Source organism: Echinops telfairi, unplaced genomic scaffold (assembly GCF_000313985.2).
Source record: "Echinops telfairi isolate 266 unplaced genomic scaffold, ASM31398v2 ScPeMD7_9;HRSCAF=40, whole genome shotgun sequence".
NCBI classification, from domain to species: domain Eukaryota; kingdom Metazoa; phylum Chordata; class Mammalia; order Afrosoricida; family Tenrecidae; genus Echinops; species Echinops telfairi.
In genome coordinates, this window is record NW_022103906.1 from 49,848,668 (window position 1) to 49,862,653 (window position 13,986).

General features: G+C 34.7%; 1 protein-coding gene across 3 annotated transcripts in view; it reads left to right on the forward strand.

The window, feature by feature from the left end:
* Nucleotides 1-13,986, forward strand: part of TUSC3 (tumor suppressor candidate 3) — a 177,167-nt gene that overhangs the window by 112,323 nt on the left and 50,858 nt on the right. For 2 of the 3 annotated variants that reach the window (XM_004696177.2, XM_004696178.2), the window contains exon 6: nucleotides 1,628-1,717. The exons of the other annotated variant lie outside the window; for it this stretch is intronic. In XM_004696177.2, the coding sequence (XP_004696234.1) occupies nucleotides 1,628-1,717 (90 nt within the window). The remainder of the gene's footprint in view (nucleotides 1-1,627; nucleotides 1,718-13,986) is intronic. 3 annotated transcript variants of the gene reach the window in all.

The window sequence follows — 13,986 nt, forward strand, 5'->3', positions numbered from 1 at the left end:
CTGGTTTGGACTTGGGATCCCAGCACAGTGAACTTCCTAGATGCAGAAGACAAGCATAACATCAGAAGAGAGCAGCAACAGAACCAAGAGCCAGAGCATGGAATAGAGTGGTGGACTTCCCAAACCACAGAGCAATAGTAAAGCCAGATGCTTTTGCGCAGTGGGCAGGCTTGGAGTGTGGTGCCTCTGGGCACTTATTGGAGAAGCTGGACTTGCTGACCCATGGAAGTGAAGCTGAGTGTCTTGCCTGAGGCTTACTGCAAGAGAATCCCGAGGGCAGTGGTTCTCACCCCCCCTAATGCTATGACCCTTTAATTAGTTTCTCACGTTATGATGACCCCTCCAACCATCAAAATATTTTCGTTGCTACTTCATAACTGTAATTTTGCTACTGTTATGAATCGGGTCACCCCTGTGAAAGGGTCGTTTGGCCCCCAAAGGGGTTGTGACCCAAAGGTTGAGAACCGCTGCTCTGGGGGCACTTAATTGGCAAGCTGGGCTTGCTGACTCACAGACCTTGAGTGGAATGCCTTTGGGTTGTGGCTCTCAGCTGAGTAGTATGCATTGATATCAAAAGTATTTTTTTTAAAACATGAGATATTTGAGTTAACATTTTTAACCTGTCATATCATATTTGTATTTATTTCTCTATTGAAGCACCTTGATTTGTAAGTAATTGTAGATCCATAATGTATTCTCTGGACTCAAAGATCCTTTATCTTTTTTTTACCCTTTTGTATCCTCTTTTTTCTTTGCAACCTATACATACATAGAAGGGTTAGACCACAATCTTGCATGATTCAATCTTGCTGTGAATCTCTGCTCATCTTAGGCCTCAATTTCAAATACCTACAGAAAGCCAGTAGCTAAATGAAATAGTACAGTGGGAAAGATAGACAATAGAAAATGCTGAGTACTTTTTAAACTGAAGAACATATTCTAGTCTACTGGTATTCTACTTGACAAATTTAAAAATATTAGATGATTTAAGTAAAACATGCCTGTACTAAGTCATCATGATTGCCTCTGGCTGCAGTTCATACTGCCTTTTCCTATAAAGACTTGAATTTTTCTAGATTAATTTTCTAAGTAAAAGCATTTGTAGTAGGTATAGCAGGCATATGAGTTTATTCCTAATCAGATCTTTAAAAAAAACATTTCTTCCATCTCTAAACACCTGAATTTACATTGCTAAAAGTATTTAACTACAGAACTAATGCAAGGATGTAGAATATTGGTGATTCTAATACAGGAAAGAAATTTATAATATCTAGAAGATGGTTATTGTGTCCTTTAAATTGTCACTATATACCCAGTGTCTCATTTAATACTTTTGATGGCTCTGTTTAGCACATAATATCGGATTATCACCTTGCTGGATGATTTCTATATCTCCAATTTAGTTAACAGTATATTTTTGAACATATGTAATAGCTTCAAAATAAATCTGAGCTAAAAAGATAATGAGTAATTTACATAAGGTTCCACGGTTAATAAATGAAAAAAAGTTTATAGGTTGAACTAATAGAAAACTTTTAAAAGGTAGTTTCCTGACCATTCCTTTAGGAAAATGCAATATTCTGGTATTCTTTGGTTTAAATGTTGTAACATTGTACCTGTTTTTCAGTGTATAGTCTTTGCTATGACTTCTGGTCAGATGTGGAATCATATCCGTGGACCTCCATATGCGCATAAGAACCCTCACAATGGACAGGTGGTAAGTGCACATTGTAAGCATTAGTCCTCTGAACCTGAACCTGTTCAATACAGGATTAATATTGGAACCATAGATTATGCGTAGTACTTAGAATTCTATTTGTAAAATCAGGATAGATACTCTTTCTCTTTTCAAAAACTTTGCGACATATATATACACACACACATAAGGAGACTTTTGTGGAAAATGAAATATAAAATAAAAAGATAATGGATTTTTTCCATGATCTTTTTGAAACCCCTGTGTGTATATACTATATAGACTCTTATTTGGATGAGGGCTGCTTTAATCCTGACTAAAAAACAAGCAATGTACCGATGATATCAAATTTGCATACATAGGTTATGGTTTCAACTTTGTTTCCTATTATGGCAGTAAAATAATGATGTAAGAAATAGTATATGATAGTGTTAAAATTAATATACTGCATAATAAATGACAATATTAAGCATCCTGCCAGTCATTGTATTAGAGTTTTAGGAACTATTCACTACACAATTAAAAGTGAAACTGATGTGTTGTTTACTCAGTAGTATAGTTCACATAAGTAACTGCCATTGAATTCACATAATTTAGTTTGTTGTCTGCCCTTTCCTTTGGGTGGTTGGGAAATAATTGCAATAGACCACGGCTAATGTACCAGCCTCCTTGAGGTTTACAATTAGGTGGGTAAAGATTAAGAAAGGCATGAAAATTTGCTTTTTTACCCCCTCTGACTTGAAAATGTATACAAATATTGTTTATTTGTGAAATATACAGATGTTGAGAAATTAGTATAATGACCCCTTGCCTTGGTGTAGTCAGTAAAACACAAGTAAGTAGCTTTCTGCCATTCTCAGCTATGAGCTAAGAGAACAGCAATGATATTCTTTGTTCCACGTTCTTGTTAGAATTTGGCCTGAATTTCTCTGAGTTCCTTGTCAGTGTACTGCTGCAATTATTGTTGGATGTTCTATAAGTTGAGCATTTTATCCTGTCACTTGTCTTTGGAATGCACACAAATATGGATCTCTTCCAGTCAGATGGCCAAGTAGCTGTCTTCTAAATTTTCTTGCATACATGAGTGAGTGCTTTCAGTAGTTCTTCAGCTTGCTGGAACATTTCAGTTGGTATTCCATCAATTCCTGGAGCTTTGTTTTTTGGCTAACGCATTTAGTGCTGTTTGAACTTCTTCAGCATCATTAGTTGTTGCTCATGTGCTATTTGCTGAAATGGTGCAATGTCAACCACTTTGTCTTGGGGCACTGAATTCTTTCCATCTTCGTTTGATAGCTTCCTGCATTAGTCAATATTTTGCCCACAAAAATTTTCTATTTGCTCACTTTGAAATTTTCTATCTATGTCTTTGACTTCATCCTGTCTTCCATTTGCTTTAGCTACTCTATGATTAATAGCAAGGTTCAGAGTCTCATCTGACATGCACTTCGATCTTTTTTTTTTTTTTAATCGCTCTTTTCTTTCTTTCCTGTCCTTTTAAGGACCGTTTGTTTCTTCATGAAAGACGGTCTTGATATCCTTCAACAGCTCCTCAGGTCTCCTCCCTTAGAGTTCAGTGCTTCAAATCACTTCCTGAGATGTTCACAAAAATCCAGGTGGATTAGACTCGTCTTAATTTTTACAGCTTTGTCCTGAACTTCCATATGAACAGTCGATGGTCTGTTCCACAGTTGGCCCCTGGTCTGGTTTTAACTGCTGATATTGAGCTTCTCCATCTTCACTCCCCACAGATGTAGTCAGTTTGATTTCGGTGTATTCCATCATGTTTATAGTCACCTTTTTGTGTTGATAAAAGATATTTGCTATGAACAAGTTGATGGCTTGCAAAATTCTATCATGCGATCTCCAGCTTCATAACTATCACTATGTCCATCCTTTTCAACTACTCTTTCTTCCTCTTTGTGTCTAACTTTTGCATCCAAACTCCAATAATTATGAATGAATCTTTATTACATGTTTGATCAACCAGTGACTGAAGTCATTGGTAAAATTCTTCAGTTTCTTAATCACTAGCTTTTGTTATTGGTGCAGAAATTTCAATAATAGTTGTAAATAATTGGACTTGTTTGAAGGCAGATAGGTAAAATCTGTTCAAAGATCGCATTGTGCTTCATGATGGATTTAGCAAGATCTTTTCTGACAAAGAATGTCCCACCTCTCCTCTTGATTGTGCATTTCCCAGTATAGTAAGTCGTATGATTTTCTGATTGAAAATGCCCAATACCAGCCCATTTCTGCTCAGTGATGCTTAGGATATATCCATCTTTATGCATTTAATTTCATTTTATGACTTCCAATTTTCCTAGATTCATTCTTTGCACATTCTGAGCTCTGATGATTTGCAGATTTTTGCAGCAGTTTCTCCTTGCCGTAAGTCATGCCCCTTCAGCAAATGACGATTCCACACGGGCTTTACCTGACTTGCTTTGTCCTGGTAGACCCCACTCCAAGAAACAGGTCCTACATAGTCACAATTCCAGTGCTTTCAGACTTGAGGGGCTCATCTTCAGGTACTGCCTCTGATAATGTTCTCTGTCCTTTGTTTAGGCTTTCTGACAGTGCTTCAAAGCTATGCTTAAGGCTTTCAGCAGCTGCTTCCTCTGAAGTGGAGAGCTAAGTCCTCATTTGCCAGTTCTCAGTCTAGGAACTCTGCTGAAACTTGTTCATTTTGGGTGACCCTCCTGGCATCTGAAATACCAGTGACATGGCTTCTCATATCACAACAAAACACGTCACCACAGTATGATAATCTGACAGACAAGTGATGGGTCTAAAGGTTAGCATAAGCATAACTCTAATATTAATCTGTGTGGCGATGTAATTTAAAGTGAAATCGGAAATCCTAAGACGAGCCCATTGTTATCCCTGTTTTTGACATTGTAGTGCTGCTGCTTTGATGATTCAGCCTTTTGTTTTCTTTTCTTAAATCTCCCCAGTTGATATATTTTCTTAAGTACTTAGCTGTTAACAGAAAGGTTGGCAGTTCAAACCCACCAGGTACTTGTAGGAGAAAGATATGAACAATCTTTTGTCGTAGAAACCTGTGGCGCAGTTATATTTTGCTATGGGACTTATTTGAGTCAGAATTGAGCTGATAGCAGTGGATTTGGTTTGGTCTGGTTTAGCATTTAGAAAAGTGGTTTGACTTTTTAGAGGAGATAGTTTGACAACACAGAGGAACACATTAAAAATATTTATTAAAAAAAAATTATACATCTGATTTTCAAAACTGTGTATTTCAACTTAGTTATCTTAGTCAAAAACTTATAGGAAGGGTAAAATGTAAGCCCATATTCAAGATATTTAAAAATATTAATATGTCCCAATTCTTATAAGAACATGAGGGAGGTTCAAAAACTTTGTGGACATTTTTCATTATCTTTTAATTCCATTTTTTATATAAACTTTTTGAGTCTGCTTAATTTCTTTGGACTTGAATAGTTTAGTACAATTAAAGAAATCATAAAGCTCTTGGAAATACAGGACCTTCCAGTTACAAAGACATTTGCAGTACTATGCTCTTGGCCAGAGAGGTGGATATTCTTGTAAGTTTTTATGAGACAATACAGACAAGGCATTTAACTTCTAATATGCTGTTTTTATTTTATTGTTATTGATTCAAAAGTAGAGAAAAATCATTAAGAAAAAAATGGCAAAACAGTATTTAATTGTCTCCCCAGTTGTGGATAGATTATTTTTAATCCAATATATTAGAAATTTCATAAGCAACCTTTGGAAAAGGTGATAAAACAATATGCATTGCATACTTTAGAAGATCTACCTATCTGAAATAATTGTAATTCTATTACACATTTTAATAATTCTTCTATAGATGGATCTCGCTGTCATCAAGGCAATGCTGACTAATAGTGACCTGATATTACGGGGTAGAACTGCCCCTGTTAGTTTCTAAGGCTGGAATTCTTTACAGGAATAGAAAGCCCTGTCTTTGGCCCGCAGGGAGGCTGGTGATTTCCAGCTGCTGACTTTGCAGTTGCAGCCGAACATAGAGCCACCATGCCACCCAGGCTCCTTATACAGTTGGAGAGAGGTAGCATGATCCCTTATAGAAGGCATGTTATTACTACTCTGTCAACAGGGCCTATGTTTTGAATTGCTTTCTTCAGAAGTGCTTTTACAATAGCCTGAGGCATTCAATCTCATTCACCTAGAAATGAACAGTACACACTTGTGGAAAACCTAGTCAGAGTGACATAGTTTTTGATAATCAATATATTTCATGTATAGTAGACCATGTCACCTCTGAACTTTTGCATCTGTCATAATTAAGTTTACCAACTGGACTGAGATAACTGGATCAAACAAACATAATAAAAAATTGTACAGTGTATTTTGGGTTTTTGTTGTACTGTTTTTTTCTTTTATTACTAAGGAAGGTTAGTGACTAGCCAGTTTCATGTATTAGCTGTTGAATAAAATATTTGTAGAAGAACCCAAAAATGTTAACAAAGTAAGTTTCACTGCATGGAACTTAAAAATAAATGAATATGGGGAATGCAAAGAAAATTAATAGTGCAGGCAGTATGATGATGTGCTGATTTGCAAGTTTATTTGTTTGTTACTGTTAGGATGCTATGTAATGGGACAAGTCAAGTACTGATGGTCCACTTAACAGCATGAAAATCATCAGAACCAGTCATTACTGTGTAGCTATTGGGGAACTATGCAACTGTGTGGTTACACAGAACCACAACTACTGTCTGTTGTTAAACCATCGCCTTGAATGAAATGCACTCAATAAAATAAAGGTCATATTCAGCTTATACCTCTCAAGGTGATGGTGAATAAAGGCATTGTTCTCTTTATATCTTTTTAAGATTGGGATTTTAGGACTGCCTGAGGACTGCTCAGAGTTTGCTATGTATAACAACAACAAAGTCCACTGCGTAAATGGTAGTTCACTTGTGAATGAGACTAACAGCTGTATTCTAAAGAATATGTATAAAAAGTTTAATGCTAAATGCTGAATTTGAGGGAGCTTTATTAATATAATACTTCTAAGTTAGCCGCACTTTGTCCAGTGAGATACACTTTCGTGACCCAGGGTTTTTGAACGTACTAGAGTTTTGAGAGTTGTTCCAAAGGCACTGCCCGACTGTTTCCAAGGCTGTATTAGACATTGTATGAGCATATTTAACTATCCACTGCCGTTGATTTGATTTGTGACTTATAGTGACCAGTCACACAGAGCAGAATTGCCCCAAAGTGTTTCCGAGACTGCAGATCTTTACAAAGTAGAGTGCCGCATCTTTCAGCTGCTGAGTAGCTAGTGGTTTTGAACTGCTGGCCTGACTTTCTGGTTCAGAGCTGAGTACTTCAGCCACTGTAACACAGATTCATTATTTGAACTAAAAAGTATTTTTTATAGAAGAAATACTTAACAAAAGATATTCCGTAGTTGTAACATCATCTAATCAGCAAAGGGAATGCTAGCATTATCAAAGCAAAAAAGACCCCCAAACTTATAGATAATAGGAATTGATACATTTAAATATGCAGCAAATTCAAAGTAGAATTTGGGATCCTACATATTATTTGTTTCTTTTTTTTCTTCCAATAAATATTTATTAGAGATTAATAAATGCCAGGTAGTATATTTGCTATAGAAGTACAGACATCTCAAGTAATTCACTAGTGAGTATCAGAAACTGGAATTCTTCTAGATTTATACACATTATTTGCCCCACCTTTTGATTAGTTTGGGATTTTTATATTTTTTCTGTGTCGTTGGGCATTGGCAAAACATTCTGCTGTTGTTTCTTTAACCAGTCTTAGTTTCTAGCATTTGTTATTGCTATTTTATGCCTTTTCCCTACGCAGTTTCAATTCCACGATAGTTTGAATAGATGAATAAATCTTCTCCAATAGGACCTCAAACTATATTTTTCAGCTTTTCAAAATTGTAAGACATATCTGGAAAAAAAATCTTTTCCTCTAAATATTTAATTAAAATCTTGAAAGAACATGCACAGGGAGGGAATTGTAGAACTACAAAATATGAATGCTTTTATTATTTTAAATTTCATCTAATTCAGTTAAAACATTCTGAGAATCCAGAGATTCCAAAAGAGAAAATGTTAAAGTGGAAGGGAATGAGAGAGAGAAGACAAAACCATCAACTGTACAACAGAGAAAGGAATAAATTACTCGCTAACTAGCTCATATAGTTTAAATTTTTCCCAGTTATGGATAATCTTTAGTACATTGGAAAGATTATTATATAAATAGACCCATGTGGTCTTTAAAAGCCAGGATATTATCTTCATCCTACTAGTAAAATTGAGCACAATTATATAAATCATAATTCAAAGTAAGGTTATATATCCTAATTTTAAAAGGCATTTGAAAGTTATATTTCCACAACTTCTAAATAAGGCTGTGCAAATGATAATACCTCATTAGTATAATACCATAAGTATAATACCATAAGGGGTCTTCAAAAAGTTTGACGAAGAGGGAAATTAAAATATAATGGATATTTTTCATACACTTTAAAAGTCTGTTTATATTTGTAATCCAAAGTACTTCATCTCTGGTACTTTAGACATGCTATCCTGAGCAATGAGGCCCTGGAGAAAAGACATCACGCTGGTAAAGTAGAGGGCCAGGAAAACAGAGGAAGCCCCTTGAGGAGATGGGTTGGCATAGTTGCACCAATGGGCTCATACCTATTAATTGTGAGAATGGTGCAGGAACAGGCAGTGTTTCGTTCAGTTGTGCATAGGGTTACTATGAATTGAACTAACTCAATGACACCTAACAACAAGAAGTTCATGAAAAATGCATTGTATTCAAATCATTAATAAGCATCTTATAAAATCAACACATAAGGATGCTTTACTTTGGTCTTAAAAGCTCATGAACAGCAATCCATCCAAAGGAAAGAAGAGTGGTGAAAATGAAAAGGCACGGGGAAATGATCAGTGCAGTGGACTCAGGGACCACACACAGACCACTCTCTAAAACTCAGACTTTCAGAAGAACTAGATTCTGCCTGGTTACCATTATCAAGTGCTCTGCAAAGACTCATTTCAGAAGGTTCTGAATAGAGTAGTAGAAAATGTGCATCAAAACTCAAAATCATAAAAGAAACCGGGCTTACTGATTGGATAGAGATGGTGTGACCCCCAAGATTATGACCCTTCACCCCCCTTCGGGTTTGGAATTGAACATCCAGACGATCGATGATTATTCTAATAATTAGAATAGAATAATCAATGATTTTTAGTTAGAATAATCGATTTAACACAGCGGTTCTCACCTTGTGGGTCGTGACCCCTTTGGGGGTTGAATGGCACTTTCACAAGGGTCGATCGATTCATAAAATAGCAAAATTACAGTTATGAAGTAGCAATGAAAATAATTTGATCATTGGAGGTCACCACAACATGAGGAGCTGTATTGAAGGGTCGCGGCATGAGGAAGGTTGAGAACTACTGATTTAATATCAAAAGGGCAGCATTTACTCAAGGACGATGAGGTTTAGGCAATGGGGAGGAATGGAAGCAGGAGTATTCAAATGGTGGTCCATTGGAGGAGTTGAAATAAAATGTGTATGAAATGTTGAATGGAAAACTTGTCTGCTCTACATTCCTTCACCTAATTCACAATAAAGAGTATTTTTGTTTTTTGAATAAAAGAGAACTTAAATAAAATAATTTTAAGATGCACTTTAGTATTCATATTATCTACATGAATCTAGATTAAAATTTTAGAATCTGTGGGAAAAGCTATCTAAATCTTATATATCTTTGTTTATAGATACATTCCATATTCTGATTATTTATGTTTGTAGCTGTTTCATCTCATTTTGAGTTGTGCCATATCAGCAAATGAAGGTCTAGAAAAGTTTCGCTCAATCCGTGTCATTGAAATTGACTGCACTTTGAGGGGGCAGCACTTTCCTTACCATATTTTGAATGCATTTAACTCTGAGGGGTTTATCAGGGCCAATATATCGGATAATTTTCCACTGCTATCCCCAAAAGTTTTCAATAGCTATTATTTTCAAAATAGATGACCAACCAGGTCCTTTTAAAGAATAAAGTAACCTAAGGAATGGAGTAGAATAAGATGCATGCATAAGACTCAGTGAACTATATAGTTAAACAATTTTGTTTAGAAAGAATAAACATTTTCCTTTACTATAAGTATAATCTTGCAATGGCATGCCTCTTTTTCTCTTGCCATTTTATTCCCTCTTATCTCTGCCCTACTTAAAGTATCTTTTTTAAAAATTAAAGTTCCTAATAAAACGATCAAAAAAAAAGAAGAAAAATAAAGCGTCAGACCAACTTGGAAAAAAATTGCTTAAATAATAATGAGTACAAGGAAGAAGAAAATATTCTAAAATTGATTGTAGTGATGATTGTACAACTCTTCTTGATAATGATCGAACTATTGAATTGTATGATACGTGAATGAAGTGCCAATAAAACTGGTTTAAAAAAATTAAAGTTATTTTGCTATCCTGTGTGAGTATAAAATTGTCCTATTCTGGGTCATTGTGATAGTTGTCTGTCTAATATATTCTTTTAATATATGTATATGAATAATGTCCACCAATAAAATGAAACTATCTTTACCATTGAATCAGAATATTAATCATCTTTATAATCAACCCTCTTGTTAAGGCTATACATGCTTGCTGAAAGAATAAATGAAAATGAGCCAAACTACCAGATCTCTGGAATTATTTACATTGAATCTCGTAGCTAGCCTACTACTGCTTGTATTTTGTTAATTATTTATAAAATGTAATCTTTTTGTTTTGAGAAATTTTTTTGTTTGCTTATTTTTGGAGTAATTTCAGACAGTTCTTTAAATTGATCGTGTTTTTCCCAACTAGGAGATCATTGATTATGTATAATTCAGAAATTATAAAATTATTTCTAGCTAGGTAACCACCATAGATACTCCAGTATAAGCCGACCTGAATATCAGCTGAGGCACCTAACTTTGCCACAAAAACTGCATGAAAAATGTGCTGAAAAACTGCTTATACATGAGTATATGTGGTATATTTGATATACTTCTTATAGACTTTTATTCTTTATTCCATATACTTGCTAGTACTTTAATATGTTGGAGAGGCTTTGAGTGTGTCCAAAACATTTTAATTAGGACTTACTACAAATTGTGTGTTGAAACTTAGAATCAATATACTATATCATAAAATGTCTTAATACATATTTTAAATATTGCATGCCTCTGTTATTACTTATTATCTTTTATTTTATCCTTGAAGGTATACTTAAAAAAATGAAAAAACACACTATTAGAATTTATAATATTCAAAGTAAGCTTCTTTCCCGAAATGAAATTTATAATAGATAAACTAGCAGTGCTGCTGTGTTAATAATGAAAAAATGGTTTAATTCTCTCCCAGGGAAGCAATTACTGTAAAAAGTTATGTTTTATTCCTGCCAAGAAATGAAATTATTGTGCCCTAGATCAAATCTTTCAAGAATCTGTCAAAAGCTCTGTAAGTTAGATAACCATTACAATTTTATTTCATTATAAAAATCACAACAATTATTTTTACAATTAGGGAACATGAAATAAGTCACGATGAACCATATATGTATCTGAGATTTAATATGTAATGTACACATAATTATTAAATCTTAAGTTACATTTTTAGAATGAATATAAACTTTAAATAGTCAGAAATGCTTTTCCCATAATATTGCATCACATCACTGTGCCCTATTTTTATGCAAATAACCTGTACATTCTATAATTTTTGCTAACTGACCCCTGCTATATAATATTTATTTAAAACACACTGTGCTGTTTATAGCAATTTTTTTTTAAAGCACAACAGCCTTACAAAAGTATCTTGGGGAGGAGAGTATCTTTGGCAAAAATAGAGTGTGCATGCTCTTTGTGTGAAATGGATACTATTTAGATACTTGACTATTCAATTGGGCATGCAAATTAATACCTATAATTTCTTGACCTATCTTTAACATTATATGAGACCAAAAATGGTACAGGCATTTAAAAAAATTGGCACAATAGCTTACTTGTTTGATGGCTAAGTGGGTACTACTAGTTGCTTCCTGAAAGAAAGATGAAGCTCCTGTAAAGGTTTATAACCCTCAGAAACCCAAAGGGGCAGATCTGCTCTGTCTTATAGAGTTGCTGTGAGAAGTGACTCAGTGGCAGTGAGTTTATTTGCTTGTTTTTTATGTTTTGTTTTTAAATTAGTAGAGTCTAAAAGATATGTTTTTAATTACATATATGTAGTTCAGTATCACAATATTGTTTTTTAATGAATTCTATAACAGGCAAGCTTTTTAAACAAACCTCTTTTGTGTAAAAGAAATAACTGTGTTGTTATCTCTGTGGTACCTCAATGTTTGACAAAGGTTTCAGGTACATTGTCATAGTGGAAAAAACTTCTCATAGAACTAACTATCCCGGCCCTTTTCTTGATTCGACCATTTTCTTAAAATGTTATGATAAGACCCTGTGATCATCCTGTGTCCTATGAGGAAATATTTCGAAACTACCCTTTTGAGGTCCCAGACGTTGTCATCATAACTTTCTCAGTTGGCTTCTCTGCCTGGAATTTAACTGGCCCAGCTGATCCCCTTGAGACCGCTGTGCTAACTGGACCATCTTTTTTGAAGGGAACCTCAAGTTGATTCCCACTCATAATGACCCTGTGAAGAGCATTGTATTTATAAGGTAATTTCTCCAGAAAATTGTAAAGATTGTTCACAATATGTAATCTAAAACCCCCTGCCTTCTACTCAATTCTGACTGACAGCAATACTTTTACAGGGTTTCTGGGACTGCATCTTTATGGGAGCAGTCAGCTTCATCTTTCTCCTTGGAGCACCTGGTAGTTTTGAAACACTGATCATGCGTGTTGCAGCCCAGTGTTTATCCCACAGCACCACCAGAGTCAGAACTGACTGGCAGTGTGGTTATCTAATACTGACATTCAGTTGGTATTACAGTGTGGTTGTAAGCTAAGAGAGTCCCCTTCAAGTATCCTTTGTGGCTAGTCTTCTCAGTCAGGCTGATGTTAGTGTCATAAGAATATTTTTAAGCCTTTGAAGTGTCAATATATGAATGTCATTCTGAAATTGTTTAGAAGTGAAGAAGAGAGAACCCTATTTCGTATTTTTCTAAATATAACTAATTTTATGTTGTTTTCACTAAAATGTGGATGGTAAAACAAATTAGATTAAGATATGCTGAATAAATATTTCCTAACTTAGAAAAATTCAGAATTATGATCTCTGTATGGATGGAGCCTGAACCACATTAAACTCCTGATTATAGTAAGATGTGATCATGAACATATTTTGAATACTCTTCAGAATAGTAATTTTTAACAATTAAAGTTTTAGTGATTGTCAGGAAGCAGTATATCTTCTGCCAACTTCATATCGCATGCTTTTAAAGATGGAAAATTAATTTTAGGTAAACTCGTGATATTGATTCATTTATCCAGAGCAGTATTGCAACAATTATAATTCTAAAAATGCTATTTTTCATCATTGGATTATATAAATCATCATTTGTTGGATACAAAAGGATTAAACTTGGTTTTATACATCATAGTTTTCTGAATACTGACTTTGCTTTCATTTTGAGCTGATATGATTCTTTTAAGTTTTAACTATTGGTTAGCATTATATGAAAAGTTTGTCAAACTAAACTTACTTTTATATTTAATAGAAATTTAACACTGATTATTTAATATCAAGGTCTAAAATTTGATACTCAAAACTCAAACTCACTGTCATCTAGTCAATTCTGACTCATAGCAATCCTATAAGACAAAGTACAATTTCTCCTGTGGTGACTCTTCAAATTGAGTAGTATGCCTCATCTTTCTCTAGTGGAGTGGCTGGTGGTTTTGAACTGATGACTTTGTGGTTAGGAGTCCAACATTTAACCCACTACATGACTCACTCCAAAATTTGAAATTCAAAACTTGATGCCATTGACTTGATCCTGACTTTTTAAAAAAAATCATTTTATTAGGGGTCATACAACTCTTTATCATAATCCATGCATACATCAATTGTGTAAAGCGCATGTGTACATTCATTGCCCTCATCATTCTCAAAACATTTCCTCTCCACTTAAGCCCCCAACATTAGGTCTTCATTTTCCCCTCCCTCCCCACTCCCCCCTCTTGAGCCCTTGATAATTTATAAATAGTTATTTTGTCATATCTTGCCCTGTCCGACGTCTCCCTTCACCCACTTTTCGGTTGTCCATCTCCC